Source organism: Orbicella faveolata, unplaced genomic scaffold, assembly GCF_042242905.1.
Source record: "Orbicella faveolata isolate gen_17 unplaced genomic scaffold, um_ofav_v1 contig_46, whole genome shotgun sequence".
Taxonomy (NCBI): Eukaryota; Metazoa; Cnidaria; class Anthozoa; order Scleractinia; family Merulinidae; genus Orbicella; species Orbicella faveolata.
In genome coordinates this window covers 17,963,588-17,982,963 of record NW_028301576.1, presented here as the reverse complement: position 1 = coordinate 17,982,963, position 19,376 = coordinate 17,963,588, and the positions used below count along the sequence as shown (strand labels likewise).

General features: G+C 41.5%; 2 protein-coding genes across 4 annotated transcripts in view; one reads left to right on the top strand and one right to left on the bottom strand.

The window, feature by feature from the left end:
• The first annotated feature begins 5,551 nt into the window (after nt 1-5,551).
• LOC110040263 (adenosine receptor A2b-like) lies at nt 5,552-7,104 on the top strand. Its single transcript, XM_020745479.2, has one exon. The coding sequence runs from the start codon at nt 5,911-5,913 to the stop codon at nt 6,898-6,900; it is 990 nt and encodes a 329-aa protein (XP_020601138.2). The 5' UTR covers nt 5,552-5,910; the 3' UTR covers nt 6,901-7,104.
• Nucleotides 7,105-7,696: 592 nt separating this feature from the next.
• The window catches only part of LOC110040286 (glutamate receptor ionotropic, kainate 2-like), a 31,332-nt gene continuing 19,652 nt past the window's right edge, over nt 7,697-19,376 (bottom strand). For all 3 annotated transcript variants that reach the window (XM_089276998.1, XM_089276996.1, XM_020745502.2), the window contains 9 exons: nt 18,543-18,647; nt 17,676-17,810; nt 16,593-16,793; nt 15,711-15,980; nt 14,443-14,765; nt 13,646-13,813; nt 12,233-12,405; nt 10,641-10,786; nt 7,697-9,709 (listed from right to left, as the gene is read on the bottom strand). In XM_089276998.1, the coding sequence (XP_089133124.1) occupies nt 9,530-9,709; nt 10,641-10,786; nt 12,233-12,405; nt 13,646-13,813; nt 14,443-14,765; nt 15,711-15,980; nt 16,593-16,793; nt 17,676-17,810; nt 18,543-18,647 (1,701 nt within the window). In that variant the 3' untranslated portion in view covers nt 7,697-9,529. The remainder of the gene's footprint in view (nt 9,710-10,640; nt 10,787-12,232; nt 12,406-13,645; nt 13,814-14,442; nt 14,766-15,710; nt 15,981-16,592; nt 16,794-17,675; nt 17,811-18,542; nt 18,648-19,376) is intronic.

The following is a 19,376-nucleotide window of genomic DNA, read 5'->3' as shown; positions in this document are numbered from 1 at the left end:
ATTGCTTGCTAAATTCACGTTTCCGACGATTGCTTTTTGTTCTACACTGAGAATTGGTCCATATTTATTTTACACAGAGAAATTTATTACTCAATTCAAAACAACAGAAAAAAATTATAGGTCACCGTACTCGTTTGCGAGAAAATAACGATTTACCTCTATGGCGAGGTCCAGCTGTAAAGAAAAAGCCGCCATTTTTTAATGCGCGTGCTCTAAACACGCGTGAAATTATGCGCAGTAGGGATGTGCAAGGCAATACTGGAGAATGACCCTAATTATATATGTACTTGACTAAAACAGCAAGGAACCTTCAATGCGTGAGAAATAATCGTTTCAGCGTGAGAGCGCAAGATTGAATTCGTTTGCGTGAGCCTCATGCTCAATGTGTGAGACTTGAGAGCACTGTGTCGGTTTTTTTTTTTTTCCTAAGGTGGTATGGTACCCTCAATATGGACCAAAAAGTTTGTTTAAATATGGTGAAGAAAGATCAATTGTGTGCTATTGCACTCAAGAAGAGAAATTAAATTTCTAGAGTGTTACTCAAAATGGTTGCTATGGAAACCAGCCACAGCCTTTTGAAGTAGTGTTTTATAGTATTGACGCCAACACTTCCTGCTCTTTTACAAAACAAGAATTGACTGTCAAATAAGCATATCATGTAAGTTTCTGTTTTGTTCTGTGATATGAACCTAAGTTTTGACAGTTAACTCTTATTTTCAGTGCTTTTTACAGCTTTATTTGGAAATAACCTTATTTTTTACCACACCCAGTGGACAAATCATCTCATGTCACGTGACAGACCTTAAAATGTTACGATTTTTTTGGTTTATATCATCACGACACCATTGGTCTTTGATGAGCCCAAGTTTCAGAAATTCTACTTAAAAACCTTGCAAAGTAGAAATGTTGGCGCGAAGTCAGTCGGTACAAAAGTAAACTTTTGAGAAAAATGCACTTTAAGTTTTTTACACGAAGTATTAAGCATTTAACGAGCCACAAATAGTGGGTGTTGGTTTTGAAACGTGATGTTAATTCGTTTTTCGGTCGCAGGAACTTACTTTACCGTAGATGTTATCAAGTAATTGTCACTTTCAAACAAGGCCTTACTTACTTACTTAATCTACTGTGGTTGAGCAGCCTTCAGCTGCTATGTCCGTTAGGGAAATAGTCATAACCGCTAGGTTTTGCGTACGTGTTCTCCGGTTAGATATATCCACGAGGTTTTCCTCGGTTAGGTCAGTTCAAGTGCAGATTTCACTGCGTCAACTTCTACTCGGCATTGGGCCATAGTTTCTCTATACACTGTTACTCGTCTATTCTATCAAGTCAAGTTCAGTGCGTGTGCAAACCAAAGTGAGTAATCTATTCCTTGTTCTTTAGGGTTAGTTCTTAGGTTTTCTATTGTTATTTGTTTCGGTTGAGTTTCCTTTTATCGTTACTAAATCGGTTAGTTAATTCTGTATGCTCGGAATCGCGCTTGATTAGGTCCATGTCTCCAATATAGGGTTATTTTGCCATAAAGGTACCGTCCAAGTTACACACCGTGTAGCCTATTAATCGTTTTCCAGCCTTCCGTACGATCAGTATAAGTGCCGATTATTGAGAATGCTAGCAATAGTTTCTTCATTTGTGTTATTTTATCTTTATGCTTCGGTATGTTAGTTACGTTAGCTCCTATTTTCGTTATTGTATTTCAGTTCGAACCGGCATACGGTTTACATCATACGACTTACGGCTAAGCTTACAGCACGTGGTTTAATTCTACCTTCGTCTTGGCACGTGATTCGTTTCATTTGAGTTTGTATGGAACAGTGATCTCTGTCAATTAAACTCTGTTTACATCGTAGTCAGAAGTTCTTGTCGAGTTCGTTTTAACACTACGCACTGCTCTACGCATGTGATTACTTGGATTTTTGGCCTGCTATATTCTGTCCTTGTAACTCACAGTGGGGGGGGGTGCAGATTGGATCTCGGGGGAGGGGGTGAAATGGTTGTTCTATTTTGTAAAAGGTTACCGCAGTTGTGGGAATATTCCTTGTCATAAGGTAATTTGAGGCAAAGCTTTTCACAAATAATTATACCAATCGAGTTGTGCATGTCTTAAAAGTTTTTTCTAAATAGTTTCGTTCATATAAGTTAAAAATAATCTATATTTTTGGTCACGTTCCTATAGTAAACAGTCGTTGCTATGGCCGTTGCCACGTGAAAAAACTTATACCACTGTGTACTTTCCTTAAATTTCACACTCATCTGGAAGGAAATTCGCAAGATCGTTTCAAAATGTTTTTGACAAGTCCTTAAGGGTCTTAAGTCTTGTATTTCCAAGAAATTGAATTTTTCATGAACATCGCCATATTTTAGGGTACCATACCACCTTAATAAACAAAGGTATTACGATGTGTTATACATGTAGCTTCGTTTTAATCGAAAAAGGTCAAATTTCCTGACACAACTCCTCTGAGACGAAATTCCGACAGGCGACATAGGAATTTTGCGAAATGCCGACATGGCTGGTGGCGAATTTCAGACAGGGGACATGGGTACCCACCCCCAACAGCGCCTCGTTTATCTTCTCCGGTTTATCGCTGTCACGCCGATCAAATGTGAAAAGCTAACAAGGTTTAAAATAGCGGCCGACACTTTGATGACATTTGCTGGCGATTTTTTTATCGAAGAAATAGAAAGACAGAGTCGCTATGTTGTTCAAACTGAAGTCAGTTTTGTTTCCCACGGACGCGACAAGATAAACATCTCGCTCCTTTCTGACTATTATCTATAAACATTGGGTGACCATAAAACATTTCAATTTCAGGTGATAAGAATTGAGACGAATTTAAATTTTTTTCTTTTTTTTTATTTCGAGGAGTCTGCGTTTTCGGGGTCTGAGTTTTCGGGGTTCTGTTTGATCGACGCGACAGCGATATACAGGAAAAAATAAATATCTCGCTCTTTTCTGGCTGTTGCCTATGAACATTGCGTGACCATAGAACATTTCAGGTGATAAGAATTGAGAAGAGTTGAATTTTTTTCTTTTTTAATTTCGAGGGGTCTGAGTTTTCGGGGTCTGAGGTCTGAGGTCTGAGTTTCGGGGTCTGAGTTTTCGTGACGTCCCATTGGGTGTCACGAAAACTCAGACCCCGAAAACTCAGAGATCTCTTTTGAGATTCGCACATCGTAGAAATTTTTGAGGAAGTTTTAGAAGTCGTTCAACGATCGAGGAGAAAAATAATAAGTTGTGCACTCGACTAGCTTCGCGCGCCACTAACAGTGTAGAAATCGAGTACATTAGCGATATAAATTTGCGAAATACCCTCGATAAGTCTGCCATGAAAATTGATCGACGAATATTGTTCCCTTGCTCCCATGTTACAGCTTGTGATTTCCTCGGCTTCGTTGAATCTTTCTTTCTGAAATTCTCCACGAGAATCTCAACTACCCGCGATTGATGATGGCTGGACCTCCTCGCTGATTAGCCAGAAAAATATTTTTCTGGCCAATTAGCGGGACGGAATTCGACCAGTGCTGGAACTGGTTCGGTAAAAATAAGTTCCCAGGGGCTCTTCAGCTCTTGAAGTAAACTTTCGCGCCAAAAATATCGCTCGCCCGAATATCGCATCGTCCCGGCTAGTAGGGTCTCCGAGGATTCTTCTGCCTGAAGCGTCCCCGTTGTTTACTTACAAAACACGGAGATTTTTAATTGGCTGAAAAAATATGGGTCCGCAAAACGTGCATATCCAGAATGCAAGTGGACAAGAAGTAGTCCGAAATGTCAGTCATCTCCTGCCCTCAGTCTAATAGCCCGGAAAATTAGGTTGAGGGCGCGAGATGACAGAAACTTCATGCTAGACAAGTAGATATAACAAGTGTATTTGCTATACCTTCCAATTCAAATACGTTTTCCGATTGGATGAGAACGTTTCACGTGTCGTGGGTCAAAACTCACTAACTCCCTTGGGAAACAACAACTTGAATTTTCGACTAGCAGGTGATCAGGTCGTGCTCCTTGAAACCGCGGCAAAATTGTTGTGCCAGCTGGCGTCAAGCAAATAATTTTTTGGCAGTTTGTTTTCCTATTTATGAGTTGGAAAGTATAACAAAACGCTTAATGACTGGCCTCATGGGAAACAGTGAGTTTTTCTCCCCTCAATCTCAACATTTAGGGTCTCAGGGAAACTCACTATTTACCTTGGTGCCGGTCATTAAGTGCTTAATAACAGCCCCAGTTATGGATACTAAAAACATAACGGCATAACAGTAAAGTAAGCAAGGGAAAAGCAACGGCTTATTTACAACGAAAAGTTCCTCGAACAACGATGTCTTTTTAAACGTTAGAACCTTAAAGATCAATTTTTTTTTATTCATTTACTTTTTATCAGTTCCTAAAGCTACATGATGTCACCTGCTACACATAATTTTCAATGGACTCATTTTTATTTGCTTTCTTTTCATTTATCTCAACAGCGATTTCGAGTGGTTGTATTAACGGGCCAAATTTATAAAGAAAATTAAGGTTGGGATTCCACTGTGGCGGTCAATATTCGGGTCAAAACAATTGGGCCATAACAAAAAGGTTCCACTGCACTTTAATAACAAAATTATCGAACATTTTAGAGAAGACCAAATGGAATAACAAACATTGCGTTGTTTCTGGTCACGATTTCACTTTGAGTCTGTTTAAATCCCCGATCTATTTTATGGCTTATTTGTAGCGATTTTAAAACCACTCTTTATATGAGATGAGCAGCATATTGGCTATTCTTCCAACATCCTCAGTGTTTTATTGCGGTTTCAGACTGAAGAAAGGCTTTTTAAAAGATAGCTACAATTTTCACTGATGGGGTTTAGTGATGCAGCATTTGGTAGCTGTGGACCAATCACGTCGCTCGTGTTATCTTATTTAATTGAAATCTCTCGGCCCTGGAAAAAAACCAATTCTTTTTCTGTGTCGTTTCACGGAAAAAAAGGTGGTGTGGAGCCCACAGACCAAGACTGTGTGAAGTTCAGTCTTTGTTATACAGATATCAGTGGTGTTAAGCAAGGTGCAAGTTTCTTAAGTCAACGAATCTCGGAAGCCTTGAAGTTCATAATCCATTCACGGCAGGAACTATATCAAAATATTGGAATCATAATTTGTATTTTTAGTTTTTACAGTATAAAGGAGGTTATAAACATTAACAAAAGCTACTTAGCGTAGCTTAAATCTCTGACAAATTATCTCAGCACCTTTCAGGAAGGAAATTCTGCAGGAAATTATGTGCTGAAGCCAAAATATCTAACATTACGAGTACTTTTGTGTATTTAGTCGAAGTTTACCCTCAAACATTTTAACCGCGTCAGTCTGACTGCTATGGAGATTTTCAGACGAATTTAGCATCGATATACTTTTTGTTTGTTTTTCAAATTTTGAATTAGGGTCGTTTTTCCCCAGAGAACAAATAAGTTGAACACCTGTCAAAGTCTTGCTGTCATATGGCGTGTAAAAAGACTAATGAGATGCTGAAAAAACACTCGAATTTTCGACAGTATTGTTTGATTATCGCCACCTGTAATGATTAAAACCAACTTTGCCACGGGGGCGATGCATTCATGAATTCTTATAAAGCGGCAAGAAATCGGATAAACAAAAACTATAATTTTCATCAGTGAAAATGACGAATTCTTCGTGCATGCAAAGCCAGATTTTATTATTGTGACTACAATGTCTGCATGACGGTTTTCAGTTTCACTAACTCAAGTTATTACAAGCAGCAAAAGGAGCGGCCACCCAGATTTTAAAGTTTTTCAAGCTTGGCAAGAGGGAAAATTGTGACCTATCATGTACGGCTTTTTTGACACTGAAAAGCTGATGTAGGAAAAATGACAGCTTTACAGGTATAAAAGCATTTTAATGTTGTTATATAAATCAAGATCATGAGAGATTCATACTGTGCAGAGCTGCTGCGATATATGCCCTCGAGCACCGATGTTAAAAACCTTCGTTCCTCTCTAATGATCAATTGTGTCGTGAACGCCTTCCTAGCTTATAGCACGGTTATTTTGAACTGTGTAACAATCCATGCCGTGCGGAAAACATCTTCTTTGTCGACACCGTTAAAAACATTGCTGTTGAGCCTTGCTGTTTCGGATGTCAGTATTGGTTTGCTAAATCAACCGTTTTACGTCGCGCTATTGTCGAGATCTCTTCAAGGTTTCAACCTCGACTGTACTGCATACACATCTTTCACCTTCGTCATAGTATTCTTTACATCAGCTTCGCTCTTTGGAGTGATGGCCGTGAGTGTAGACAGGTACATGGCTATTCATCTACACCTCAGGTATCGAGAACTTGTAACCGAAAAGCGAATCGTGGCCGGTGTGGTTTTGATATGGGTTTTGAGCGGTTGCATGTCGTCGATCTTTCTATGGATCCCTCCTAACCTCTTCGCTCTGACATTTGCGATTGCCGCAGCAATCTGCCTCCTGTTTTCAACGTTTCTTTATTTCAAGATTTACACCATCGTCAAGCGTCACAGTACCCAGATCAGACAAATGCAGCTACAGCGAGTGAGGAACGCTTTTCGTAACGACGAACTCATGACTAATTTTGCCAGCCTTAGAAAGTCCGCCATAGGAACTTTTTATGTGTACGCAGTGTTTTTACTCTGCTATACGCCTCATGCCTTTAGCCTCATCGCCATTTCAGCTCGCGCGGGATCACCTACAGCAATGAAAGGATTGTATCTGTACTCTTTGACTTTAACTTTTCTCAATTCATGTCTCAACCCTGTCATTTATTGCTGGAAAATGAAACCCATTCGCCGGGCCGTGTTGAACAGTTTGCCATTTTTGCGAAACACTGAACGTGAAAGCTTTTGGCAAACCAGGACTTATAATGAAGATGGAACTGTTTTTAGTCTCTGACATTTTTCTCCCCAGCAGTTTCGCAGCTGACATCAATTCAATCCAATTTGTGGGTTTATATTAGAGCGCTTACTTAACTTATGATCAAACTTGTGTTTCCCTTGATGCTACGTTTGAACAGAGTCTTAACTCATCACAAAATTTTTAAAATGTGCTTCGTGTACTGTGTATTAAACCGATTAAAATCTATGATCGCTCCCTCTGCGTCTCATTGTAAGCCTTTTTTATATTTTTCCTCGTTTTTATTCCCCTCCCTTCAGTTCCCCGACAGAGAATTGGCTTAAGCCTTTTTTCGAAACAATCCATCTTTTTTTATTTCTTCACGAATTTTTTCCAGCCTTTTTTCTATCCCAGAAATTAACATTTCAAGGTTTCTTTCACCTTGAATGCAATTATGTGCGCCGCGAACCATAACTGATGTAATCAACTGTTAAAAAAATGCTCGAATATAATTGGCTGTTAATATGCGGTTCTACTTTTCACTAAATTGAACACAGAGGAGCGAGGGTGTCCAATAACTGTAAAGTGTCTAATAACAAGATCTAATAACAAGATCTCCCATGACAAATTAAAGTCGCGCGACCTGCACTTGATTGGTTTCCTTCTTGTAACTGAATATGTTCCTATTTCACGTTCCCAAAACATCTTGGAAACATGTCTCTTTTTCCTGCTCATTTTGTCTGATAGAGATGAGTAACTGATAACACACTTCACTTTGCCAAAATTTCTTAGTACTGATTCAACTTTGTTGACTGGCACGACAACTGGAAAGAAAACATCATGGCATGCAATCAAATTCGCAGTTAAACAAAATAAATTTTGTTTATTAAATTTCTGATTACAGAAAGAATTAGACTGCACTCAGGCCTAACAATGTTGATCTTGCTCTGTCTCAAATCGAAATAATCTCATCGCACTTTGTCACTAAAACAGCTGCGTCTCCTGGTAATAACTGAGCTGTCACGTTTTGTAACTATCGTAGTTCTTTGTAATGACACTTGACGCATTGTGGAAGAAATTGAGCTGTAACTTTTCTGACGAAGACGATGTGATTAAGGGAGTTTAAGAAAACCACTACGGCAACGACAACGGGAAAGTCACTTAACAAAAGGTTTAGTGAATAGAACAATGGCTGTGCTCGTGGGTTATAATTCTTGGTACATTTCTTTGCCGTCCTCTACAAAACAACAACGTGAAATGACCAAATTCTGCGATGTCTGGAGAACCTGAACATGAACTACGACGGTTTCTTTGTTTGAATATCTATTTCAAATTTATCGCTGTGTCCCAGATTCAGTTTCGTCAGTGATAGTTTTGACAGTGACAAACAAACTAAATGACTTTAGAGTACCGCGAGAGTCGTAGGTAAAATATAAAGTCATTTTTGGATCGCCTTTGTCCTCGGCGTCGCCGTCGTGGTTACTTTAAACTCCTTAATTCAGTTACAGTATACGACACAACCTCGTTCTTAGGCTCTCTCTCCTCTGCCTCCCTTGGTCGATCAACGACAAAGGGAGGCAGAGAAGAGAGAGTCTGGGGACGAGGTTGTATACGACAAACTAGGTTGCCTGGTGCCATGACTCCTTAAACCAACTGACTATCTACCGTGTGATTTCATTAAGCCTACCAGGTTTAAATCCCACGAACAAAAATCTACATTTTGGCTGTAATTAGTTCATGATGGCAAACCTAGGCTCGATTTCCAGCCGTTTTGTGAGCCCGCGTTCGTTGGGAGGAGGATAAACAACCAGACTCCCAAAACGGCTGGAAATCAAGCCTATGGCAAACAACGCCATGTTCAGAACTGTGTATTTTATCAAATTAGATTACGGTAGTTAGCCTGTAAAATTCAGTTAATGCGACCATTTGTTTGCGCCGGTTCAACAATCACTTTTTGAGTCTCCAACCTTGTTTTTATTATTAATTTACGCCATGTTAATAAGACTACCACAGTTATCAATTGAGTGTCACGAAAAATCGAAACCAAAGTTATCTCTCTAGCCAATAACAAAGGACATGGACAATACAGTGAACCAATCAAAACTGGAAATAATTTCATGTCACTGACGCCGAAGCGCGAGAAAACGTATGCCAGTGAGTCCTGATTGGTTTTGGTTTAACTTCTGATTGGATGAAAAAGTGGCGCGAGCTTTTTCAGCCAATCGTGTAGCGCAGTTTATTGAAAAATCTTCTATCTGATCTCGGAACTCAATGACAAAAGCAAATACCAAGAGGAATGCAATTCTGACAGACCCCTGCTCTCTTAACGCTGGCAACGGGGCAAATGCAGACAACGCACCAGAAGAGTACTCAAATAATGATACAATACGATTACTTAGCGTTCACATCTATCGCTTCTCGCGCCAAAAGGTCTCCGTTAATACGAGTCGCACCGGCCTGAGTAAAAACACGAAACTGCTTTCCGGAAGTAATTTTCATTGTTTACGGCAAGTCCATTCATTAATCGGTTCTAAAGCCTTTATACAGTATCGAACAGGTATAGGAAAGCCTGAACTCTCTAAAGGCTAAAATCGGCATTTCCACAGATGATAAATCTCATTGATGTTATAGGTCAGCTCAACTCCTTCTCTCGCCGTATTCGTTTTGGACTTGACTTGGCGGGCTCCTGTTATAACTCAGTACTTCCATGTCTTCCTCTCAATGAAAGCTTGTATTCAAGTTTTGATTTGCTAGAGGAGCTTGACGGTTTTCTGCTAGAATCTGATGGCTTGATGAACACTACACGCTTCGAGTTGTCGCAGCTGATCGATAGTCTTCTCTTCAGGGCCGAGTAAAACGTGTGCGGCGCCTGAAGAATGAGAGAAATAGAAACCTAATTTACTACAGCTTTGAGAGAGTAAAAGATCCCAAATTTTAACTCTTTTGAAAAATGTGCATAGATGTTTTCCCTTTCTCTAATTACTGTTTGCTTAGATCTAGACAAAAACCCGGGGTGAGGATTCCCATGTGAACAGGTCGGGGATGCTTTTCGGAAAATTTGAATTAAACTCCTTAATGAGAACAATCTGAACGTTGCTGGATCTGTTTTTGACCCCTTCAAGATACCATTTTAAAAAAGACAGACACGCGTGCGCTACAATTGCATGGTGCACTCAGGGTAAAATCACGGTTAAATTAAATGAGACTCCACAGCTCCCTGTAAGACCACCAAAAAAGGATGGCAGTGTTTTTTATCATTTCGATTCCTTGAGTACAACCCAAAAAAATACCTTGATGGCTAAAAATAGTGTCGTTTTATCCTGAATCCTCTACGTGAGGCAAAAATCCTTTTATTTACACCCCTGACCGAGACGACAAGTATCTGTTACCCGTGTCCCATAAAAACAAAATACAGCTTAACCAAAAATGTATGAATTCCTTCATCGAGCCAAATTTTGCTCGTTTGAGACTAAGAATGGTCAATTGGACCGATTTATGGCGAAAAAGAAAGTTTTGGAGAAAATTTGCGCTTTTCTTTAAAGAAATTGTATTTCTTGCTGAACAACTCTTACATTGATTTCATTACGTTTTTGAACGTTCTTCACTCTTGTAAACTGTCCCGGATGTACGTACTCTACGTCGCTCGTCACGCACTTTATGTTTACGGTCTTTGCATGTCACGAACTTCATGATTACACCCTCACATATCCCCGACCTTTTCACCTGAGAGTCTCCCCACGAGGATAGAAGGCTAATGACTAATAAGAAATAAGTCTATCTAGACAGGTAACACCTCTGACCTCGGGATTCCACTTGTCAATGTCCTTAAATGCCGCTATGATCCACTCGATAATCAGAATCAATCCACCGACAATGATTCCAGCAAGCACAAACATGAAGACGCCCAGCATATTGAACACACCCATGCTACTGGTATCAATGATTTCTGTAGAAAATAGTAATTACAATGAATATCCAAGTGATCTGCGAAACTGAGATAAATTATTGTTTAGTTTTTGATGGGTCAGCGGAGGCGCAGTGGCCTCATGGTTAGTGCAATCGACTCTGAATCGAGAGGTCCGGGGTCGAGCCCTGACCGGAGGCATTGTGTTGCGTTATTGGGCAAGACACTATGCAATCACAGTGTCTCTCTCCACCCAGGTGTACAAATGGGTACCGGCGAATTTAATGCTGGGGGTAACCCTGCGATGGACTACCATCCCTTCTAGGGACGAGCAGAAATATTCCTAGTCGCTTCATGCAACAAAAACCGGGATAAGCTACGGCCTTATGGGCCACTTGGCTCGCATACAGACTTTTTTTGATGGATCAGAGCAACTGCAATTGTGACAAGGGACTGGAAATTTAAATGCTGCCGGTTAAAGAAGGATCTGTAAAAGATTTGAACAGCCAACTACACAAACAGAATAACAATTCAATGAAGCAAGGCTGATTACTATGAAGCAAACGTGACTGGGGCGATCATTTGATGTCACATTAATACATAGAATGTGTGATACATTTACGATGCTCTCTTGTATTCGTGACAATCGTTTTAGCGATATCGGAACAACAGGTGTTCACCAGTTTCTTTCTCAAGCTTTAACATGCTTTTACTGCCAATTACGAAGTTTACTCCGATTAAATAGAGCGGTTTTCACTTAAGAGTCGAAAACGTATTGGTTTTGCATTACCACGCTTCACGATTGGCTTAAAAAAACTCGCGCCACTTTTTCATCCAATCAGTAAAACAGTAAAAACCAAAACCAATTATGACGCGCTCGCACATGTTTTCCCGCGCTTAGCATCAGCTGCACGTATGTACGTCGAGTTTTGATTGGTTCTTTGGATTTTTCTGTGTCCTCTGTGATAGGCTAGAGTGTTGGGAGGCGCGGTGGCCTCATGGTTAGTGCGCTCGTCTCCGGATCGAGCGGTCCGGGTTCGAGCCCTGGCCGGGGACATTGTGTTGTGTTCTTGGGCAAGACACTTTACTCTCACAGTGCCACTCTCCACCCAGGTGTATAAATGGGTACCGGCGAACTTAATGCTGGGGGTAACCCTGCGATGGACTAGCATCCCATCCAGGGGGGAGTAGAAATACTCCTAGTCGCTTCATGCTACAGAAACCGGGATAAGCTCCGGCCTGATGGGCCAATTGGCTCGCATGCAGACTTTACCTTACCTTACCTGTGATAGGCTAGAGTGATTACTTTGGTTCTGGTTTTACGACACTGAAATGAAAACTACTCTAGTATCACCACTAAGTAAATAGTTCACCCCTAAAGCCAAAACAATGCCTTTTCGATTTCGAGGAAACGAAAGGAAGAGTCAGCACCCGATATTTTCTCTTCCCTTCCACATGAAGTAACCATATTAGAAAGAATCAACGTACCCGTAGTATCATCTTCATCAAGTGCCTTGCAAGGTGTTCTGTCAATCATCCACTTGTCAATTATCCTTGAAATTTCTCCTTTGTTCCGGAGTTCCAACATCTCAATACTTAGAGGGGCAGTGTAAGGCGAATTTGTCGGTAAGGCGAAGCCATAGTGAGCCTCACCAAATTTTCTAGGGAATAAACGATTGCGTTCAAAACCTAAACCTTGAAAGAAGATAAGTTTAACTAAGCAAAAAACGGTGTAAAAAATATATTTCCTTAATTTAGCTGGGCACAGTAAAATGAAAACATTATTTACCTTTGTGGTCGGTACTGAACTACAACACAAATACAGTTTATCATATGAACAAAAGTTTTGGTGAAAACATTTCCGATGTTCTTCTTGAATATTCTGTTATGCTATTTATTATGCTGTTCTAACTTTCGAAGCTATGGAAGAAACAGTAGTGTGTGAACATTCAAATGAAAGTTATTGAGCAATATTTTCATGTGGTGTTGTTTACTATGCCCTACAAGTTGTTCTAACTTTCGAAGCTTTGGATGAAACCGTAGTGTGCAACCATTTGAAGCATGCTTTTGAGCACTATTTTCAGGTGGTGCTGTTTATTATGCTGTACAAGGTATTCTAATCTTTGAGGTTATGAAACCTTGATGTGTGCCCACGTGAATTAAAGCTATCGAGCTGTACGTAAGTTTATGTGAAAATGTTTCTACTGAACAAGATGAGCGATTGTAACTTTAAAGTGTAAGGATGAAACACTGCTGGAATGGACGTTGCCGAGCCGTATTGCCAAAGAGAGTATCTGGAGCATTCATAATGTTTTCGATGACAATCTTCATACCGTTATTTGCTTGTTTGCTTGTTTGTTTGTTTGTTTGTTTGCCTGTTTGTTTGTTTGTTTGTTTGTTTGTTTTGTTTGTTTGTTTGTTTGTTTTTGGGTTTTTTTGTTTTTTGTTTTTTGGCTGTGCGATGTAATCTAAAGGCTGCCGCACACTCACCGATTTTTTGTCGCAGAACTGCAGATTTTTTGTCGGGGTCAAATAGGGTTAAAATTTGTCGGGCCATCAGCTTACCGCACACTAGCCGATCTTTTGTCGCGACTAACCGCGTTCAGGCTTGGGGCCGAGTCATCCAAAATCAAGATGGCGCCTATTCCACTGACGAGACTCTCATGACATTTCCTAATTGGTTGACGCGCGCGCGACCCCCGACAAATTGTCTTGGTCCACCGCACACTAGCCGACAAGGCCCGACAAGACGTTTTGAGATCTAGCACTGCCAGATATCGCCCCGACAAGCCCCGATCTTGTCGCAGACTTGTCTGAATTCACCGCTCACTAGCCGACAAATAAAGATTTTTTGTCGCCCGACAAAAAATCGGCTAGTGAGCGGCGGCCTTAACTTCTCACCCCTGCAAGACCTTCATCTTGCCACAGTGATCTTTGCGAGACTTGTACAATAGCAGAGGTTGATCATGAATGAAGGCAAACTTTCCCAACTCCACCCTCCTGAGTCCTTCTGCCGTGCTTGACTGTAGTGATTGACGTAACTTCATAAATTCCCACATCATTTGGTATCTACAGTGTTGTTAATGTTCACGATTAGTAAGCGACAAAGTAAGCTTCGATGCATCTTGACCGCTTGACTAACTGAACTTCCTGGAAAGAGGACGTACATTGATTCGACCTGGCACACGTTACTTCTATTCGGTGTTGTGGCTTTCTGTTCGAGGGCAGGTCTTGCTCTCAGATGTTTTGGGGAACAAGGGAACAGTGGATATTTTTTTATTAATTTGAGGGAGTAAGGGACATTTCTACTAATAACGAAAACCCTTGCTTTACGCTAGGGAATAATGGAATCTATTGATAGGGAACTAGCTAAGCGATCAAAGGAACGATGAATCCCCCTGAGAGGCCCTTTGTAACAGCCTTGTTAAAAGTGACTTAACGTACTTTATTGTATGCAAGAAAGACTAATTGTAATATAGTGTTTTGTTGTTAGTGTTTACGAATGTAAGTTACTAAAATGTATGCGAGTGGTTGTAAATTAAAGTAATGTTTGCGATAAAGCAGGAAAGCCCCCGGACCCCGGGAGGAAGGGGGGGAATTCTTCTTGCTTAATCAGTGGACCTCAATTAGTTTAAACAAACCTTCAGTTTAGACCACAATGCAAGACAAATCAAAATAGGCACTATTATACATCTGACCTTGCTATTACCGACGTCGCAAAGAACCATTGAGTCTGACTATCCTTTACAACTCCATACTCAGTAGAAGTCTGTTGAATCAAGTCCTCCACGCTCCGTATGGGAGTCTGCAGTCTGTTGGTTGTGAGGTAAGCCGCTAGATTAGCCGTGTATGTCGCACCTAGAATTGTTATACAGAACCACCACACTGCAACTGAGACCCGTCCCGATCCCGAGACGGGATGGTAACCACCGGGTCCCTGCCCGAGATAGTAGGCTGCCGAACACCACAAAGAGTTAAGGAAACTCAGGTTGTCTTTGGTTGCCATGATTTGCTTGCTAACCTGTTAAAAGATTTAGTAGCCATGAGTAACAATTAGCAGTATTATGACACAGTCTAAGAGAAGAAAGAAATCCGACTGCTTTAGCTAACAGTCGAACCTAGGACCTTCTGGCTTCTTCTCGAGATGCTCTACCAGTGAGCCACAGGAGACCTGTGGGAGCTTTGCACATTAATCTTGGTTCATGTGACAAAGCCCCTGCATGCTCCGAGACATGAAATGTGTTAGTGGTAATAGGAATGACATTCCATTAGAGATGAGTTCCTTCCAAAGGATCCAGTTGTAGGGCACTTTCCATTTAACCAAAACTTTCGAAAATTTTGAAACTTGCATAAATGGTGAGGAAGTTTCCAGAAAATCCGGAAATTGTTGAATTTCTGAACTAGCGAACTATTCGAACTATTCGACCGAAAACTTACAGAAATTCCGGGGGAAAGTCAAATAGAACTGCAATTCCAGGTAAGAAATTTCCCAAAATTTCGTTATACCTCGCAAGGTTGTTCTCTTTTTCGGAGAGTCAGAAAAATGCTGTTATTCGATTTCGCCACTGGAAATTTACGGAAATGCAAACCGGAATTTTTGGTCGAATGCCGAAAGTGCCCGTAGTTTCTAACGCCCCTTCTCCTCGGATTGTCAAGTAATATGATATCAAACACAAAAGACCTTGTTTGGCCACATTTCCCAACACCGAGAAGGGATGAAATGTGGAAATACGGTCAAACACTGTCTTGAGTGTTTGATATATCTTCGCAATAGTGAAATTAAAACGAATGAGAAAACGGAGAAATAAAATCGTTAAAATCTTTGCTAATTAAGATCAGATATCCAAACACAGTCACGGTCATGATTTCCTTTACCTGAGGAGAGGGGACTGAGGGCTTCTAGTGATTGTCTGTCAGTGGGAGGGGAGGTTGTCCATAATCATATTTAAACTTCCGTTTCTCTTACCTTCCTTCGCGCCTGTGCACACCTTCCATGGTAACCAAAAGGGCTGAACCGACTTAGTACCCAGTTTACGACGGCCATGCCAAACATGGAGATGATGATGACGCTCCAAAGGTAAATATGAAAAGGAGAGAGGAACCGGAAGTATGATATTGGAGATTCACCAACCGCCATGACTGCACCCAGACCAGAAGTCAGAAAGGGTTTGGTAAAATCCACAACTTTTCCTCGGTCGGGATTGATAGTTATCGGCCCAACGGCCAAGTCAGCTTTCTATAACGCGAAAAATATTAATTACTATATAACAAACCTGCAGAGAATTAAGCTTAGGTTAGCCAAATAAGTATTGACAGAAGCGTGTAGGGTTGAACGCGTCTGCGAATGATTTTGGGTCAGTTATTTGGGTCTGGATGAGGGAGGGGGAGCACTGTAATCGCCGCTATCAATCAAAATTCCCCCTCATTCCTCAGCTATCAATAAATTTGAATTTCAGCTATTAGTTTAAAAATAACCTGTAACTTCTCGGCTGATAGTTAAAAGTCTGACCAATTCCGAGCCATGACTTTTAACAACCCCTCCCAGACCCTCTAACACTTCCAGCATTTACTGTAACTTGGCCAGCAACAATGTTGCATTGCAAATTGAACGGCATTCTTCCACGCATCGCCAGCCTGTCACTCTTGCCGGCTTAGCGCAACATGTTGCTTGAACTTAAGACAAGGGTGTTTCTACTCGCCAGAAACGTTTTTCAGTTTGCAACATTGGTGCGCGACAAGTGGAAATAAAGTATTGCCCTTGTTACTTGGCCTTAAGCTAGTAGAGAATACCGATGGAATTCAGGGTTTGTATATATGTGCATTCCACGCCAAAAAGAATAATTTTTACCTTTTCTATGACTTCTTTGATTGCTCCGTTCCATTCCCCAGTGTTTGGATTCTCTACTCCAGCCTTACCGTCTGGTGACAAGTAAATTGTGTATGAAAATCCAAGAATTCGGCTTAGTTCATCTAGAATATCAATGGCTGCTCCTTCAAATTCTTCCTTTGATGACGAAGAGTTTGATTTGAGCATCGAGAAAGGAGAACCCTGTGTGTGAGTAAACAAATGATTCAAAATATGTATACTAGTCATTACCAGTATCAGTGCTCCGAGAACCAACTTTGGTTTAGGTTTGATCAGAGAACGAGAATAGGATGTCAATTTCGGTCATTTTGGTTTTAAATAGGGTACGGATTTAGCACTGTGGTCTTGAATTGGGCATGTTTCTTAGAAGAAGCTACTTTTTCATCATTATCAATAAGACCGTCAACAAAAGCCCCTCATAACTTATGTTTAGGGCAGCTGTGTCAGCCGCAACGGTCATTAAATGGGTATCGAATTTTGGCCAAGTCATAAATCGGGTAGCAAAAATCGCAGATTTTGGTCATAAATAGGCCAAGAGTTTTGGGAAGTGGGCCCTACACCCCTCACCCAACTTTTCTAGGAGTAGCCCCCCAGGATACCGGCTAATGAAATGCTGTGGGGAGAGTAACCCTGCAATGATTAAGAATCGCATCTTGGAAGGAGCCTGGCAAAACTAGCTCCTGGCCTCTAATGCCACGGAAACCGGGTTAAGCTGGAATAGATTATGATGATACGGCAAAATTTACGTTGAGAAGAGTACGATTTGCTTTTAAGTTGCCCATTTAAATTGAACTAAATCTCTGAAATTCTGGTTTGTAGATTGGACCAGTACTGTAGAGTTGCACCAGCAGCCAACTTAAATAACCCGTCATATTGAATCCTGGCTGACTGACCGACCTACCGACCGACCGACGGACCGACAGACCCACTCACTCACTCACTCACTCACTCACTCACTCACTCACTCACTCACTCACTCACTCACTCACTCACTCACTCACTCACTCACTCACTTGCTCGCTTGCTCACTCACTCACTCAATCAATCACTAACTCACTGACTTACCACAAACGTCACTACCCTGATGGTCTTGCTCTTCAGAGTGTTGGTAATTTCACGTGGTACATCCGGGGTATTTGAAGGCCAGATGATTGGTTGTTGGTCCATCTGTAAGCCCCCAAACGAACTCCAGTTTCCAACCTGTGTATAACAAAAGACCTATATGCACTCTCTTTAACTATTACCTTCTGTGCTTTTTACCGTGGGAAAGGTAAAATGTTTTAATGATACAGTCCCTCCTATAAGGCGAAATACCCTGTGACGATCTAAAGAGTCGTTTAACAGGAATGGAACAAGAATTGAGATTAAATCAAACTCTTTGGAATGGTAACCAAGAGAGAGTTTTCGCTCGTTGGTCAGGTAGGTAACTTTCACGTATTTTACGTTTGTTTGAATCGTGCTAGTTTGGCCCATTGGGAAGCAATAAAGGTAAAAAAAAAATAAATAATTTTTAGAAGGACAATGGCAATTATTTCCTGTTAATCATATCGCAAACTGCAGTTCCATTATCGCATGCCGCAAAAAATGTTCCGTCCAAAATATTTGAGCCGGCCTTCAGTTGCTAACTCAATCTAAAAGTGAAGCCTTGGAGCCGAATGGCTCATAGATGCCGGAGCTTATCCCAGTTTCTGTAGCATGAAGCGACTAGGAGTATTTCTACTCCCCCTGGATGGGATGCTAGTCCATCGCGGGTCACTCCCCGCAATACGCCGGTACTCATTTATACTCCTGGCTGTAGAGAGGCACTGTGAGAGTTAAGTATCTTACCCAAGAACACAACACAGTGTCCCCGGACCGCTTGCTCCGGGGACGAGCGCACTAACCATGAGGCCACCGCGCCTCCCAAAAAAATTTGTTATTGTCAGCCGCTACCTTTTTGAGTTCGTTGCCTTGGTAATTGATGACGTCATAAATGGCTTGAGAGGGATGGCCACTGATGTCAAAGCTCAAAAAGTTCATAAATCCATTGATTTGCACCTAACAAGGAAAGTTGTAGTCTTAATCGCGTGAACAAATGCAGGAACAACTAAAGCAATCGGAAAAAAGGCAACATGTAGAGGACGAACCTCTTGCAGATAACCTGGCTTCATAAGCGTTTTAGAACCTGATATAAGATTATCTCTGTCACTTTCCTTCCCATTTTTTACTTTGTTTCACTGCACCTTACTTTACGTCACACCACTCCACCCCACCCCACTCCACCCCAGTTCACTTCATTTCACCCCACCCCGCATCACTCTACCCCACTCCTCCACACTCCACCTCACCCCTCTCCACTCCATTCCACCCTACTCCACTCCACTGTACCCCACTCCACGTACACCCCACCACATCCCATCCCACTAAACCTAACCCTACTCTACATAACTCCACTCTACTCCAACCCACTCCATTCCACTCTAGTCCACTCCATTCCACTCCACCCCACTTCACGTACACCCCACCACATCCCATCTCACTCCACCTAACCCTACTCTTCACCACTCTACTCTGCTCCAATCCACTCCATTCCACCCTACTCCACTCCACGCCACCCCACTCCACGTATACCCCACCACATCCCATCTCACTCCACTTAACCCTACTCTACACCACTCCACTCTACTCCAACCCACTCCATTCCACTCTAGTCCACTGCACTCCACTCCACCCCACTCCACGTACACCCCACCACATCCCATTTCACTCCACCTAACCCTATTCTAC

Bases quoted from the DNA above. Each gene is read 5' to 3' on its own strand.
- LOC110040263 (XM_020745479.2), top strand. From the start codon at position 5,911: ATGAGAGATTCATACTGTGCAGAGCTGCTGCGATATATGCCCTCGAGC.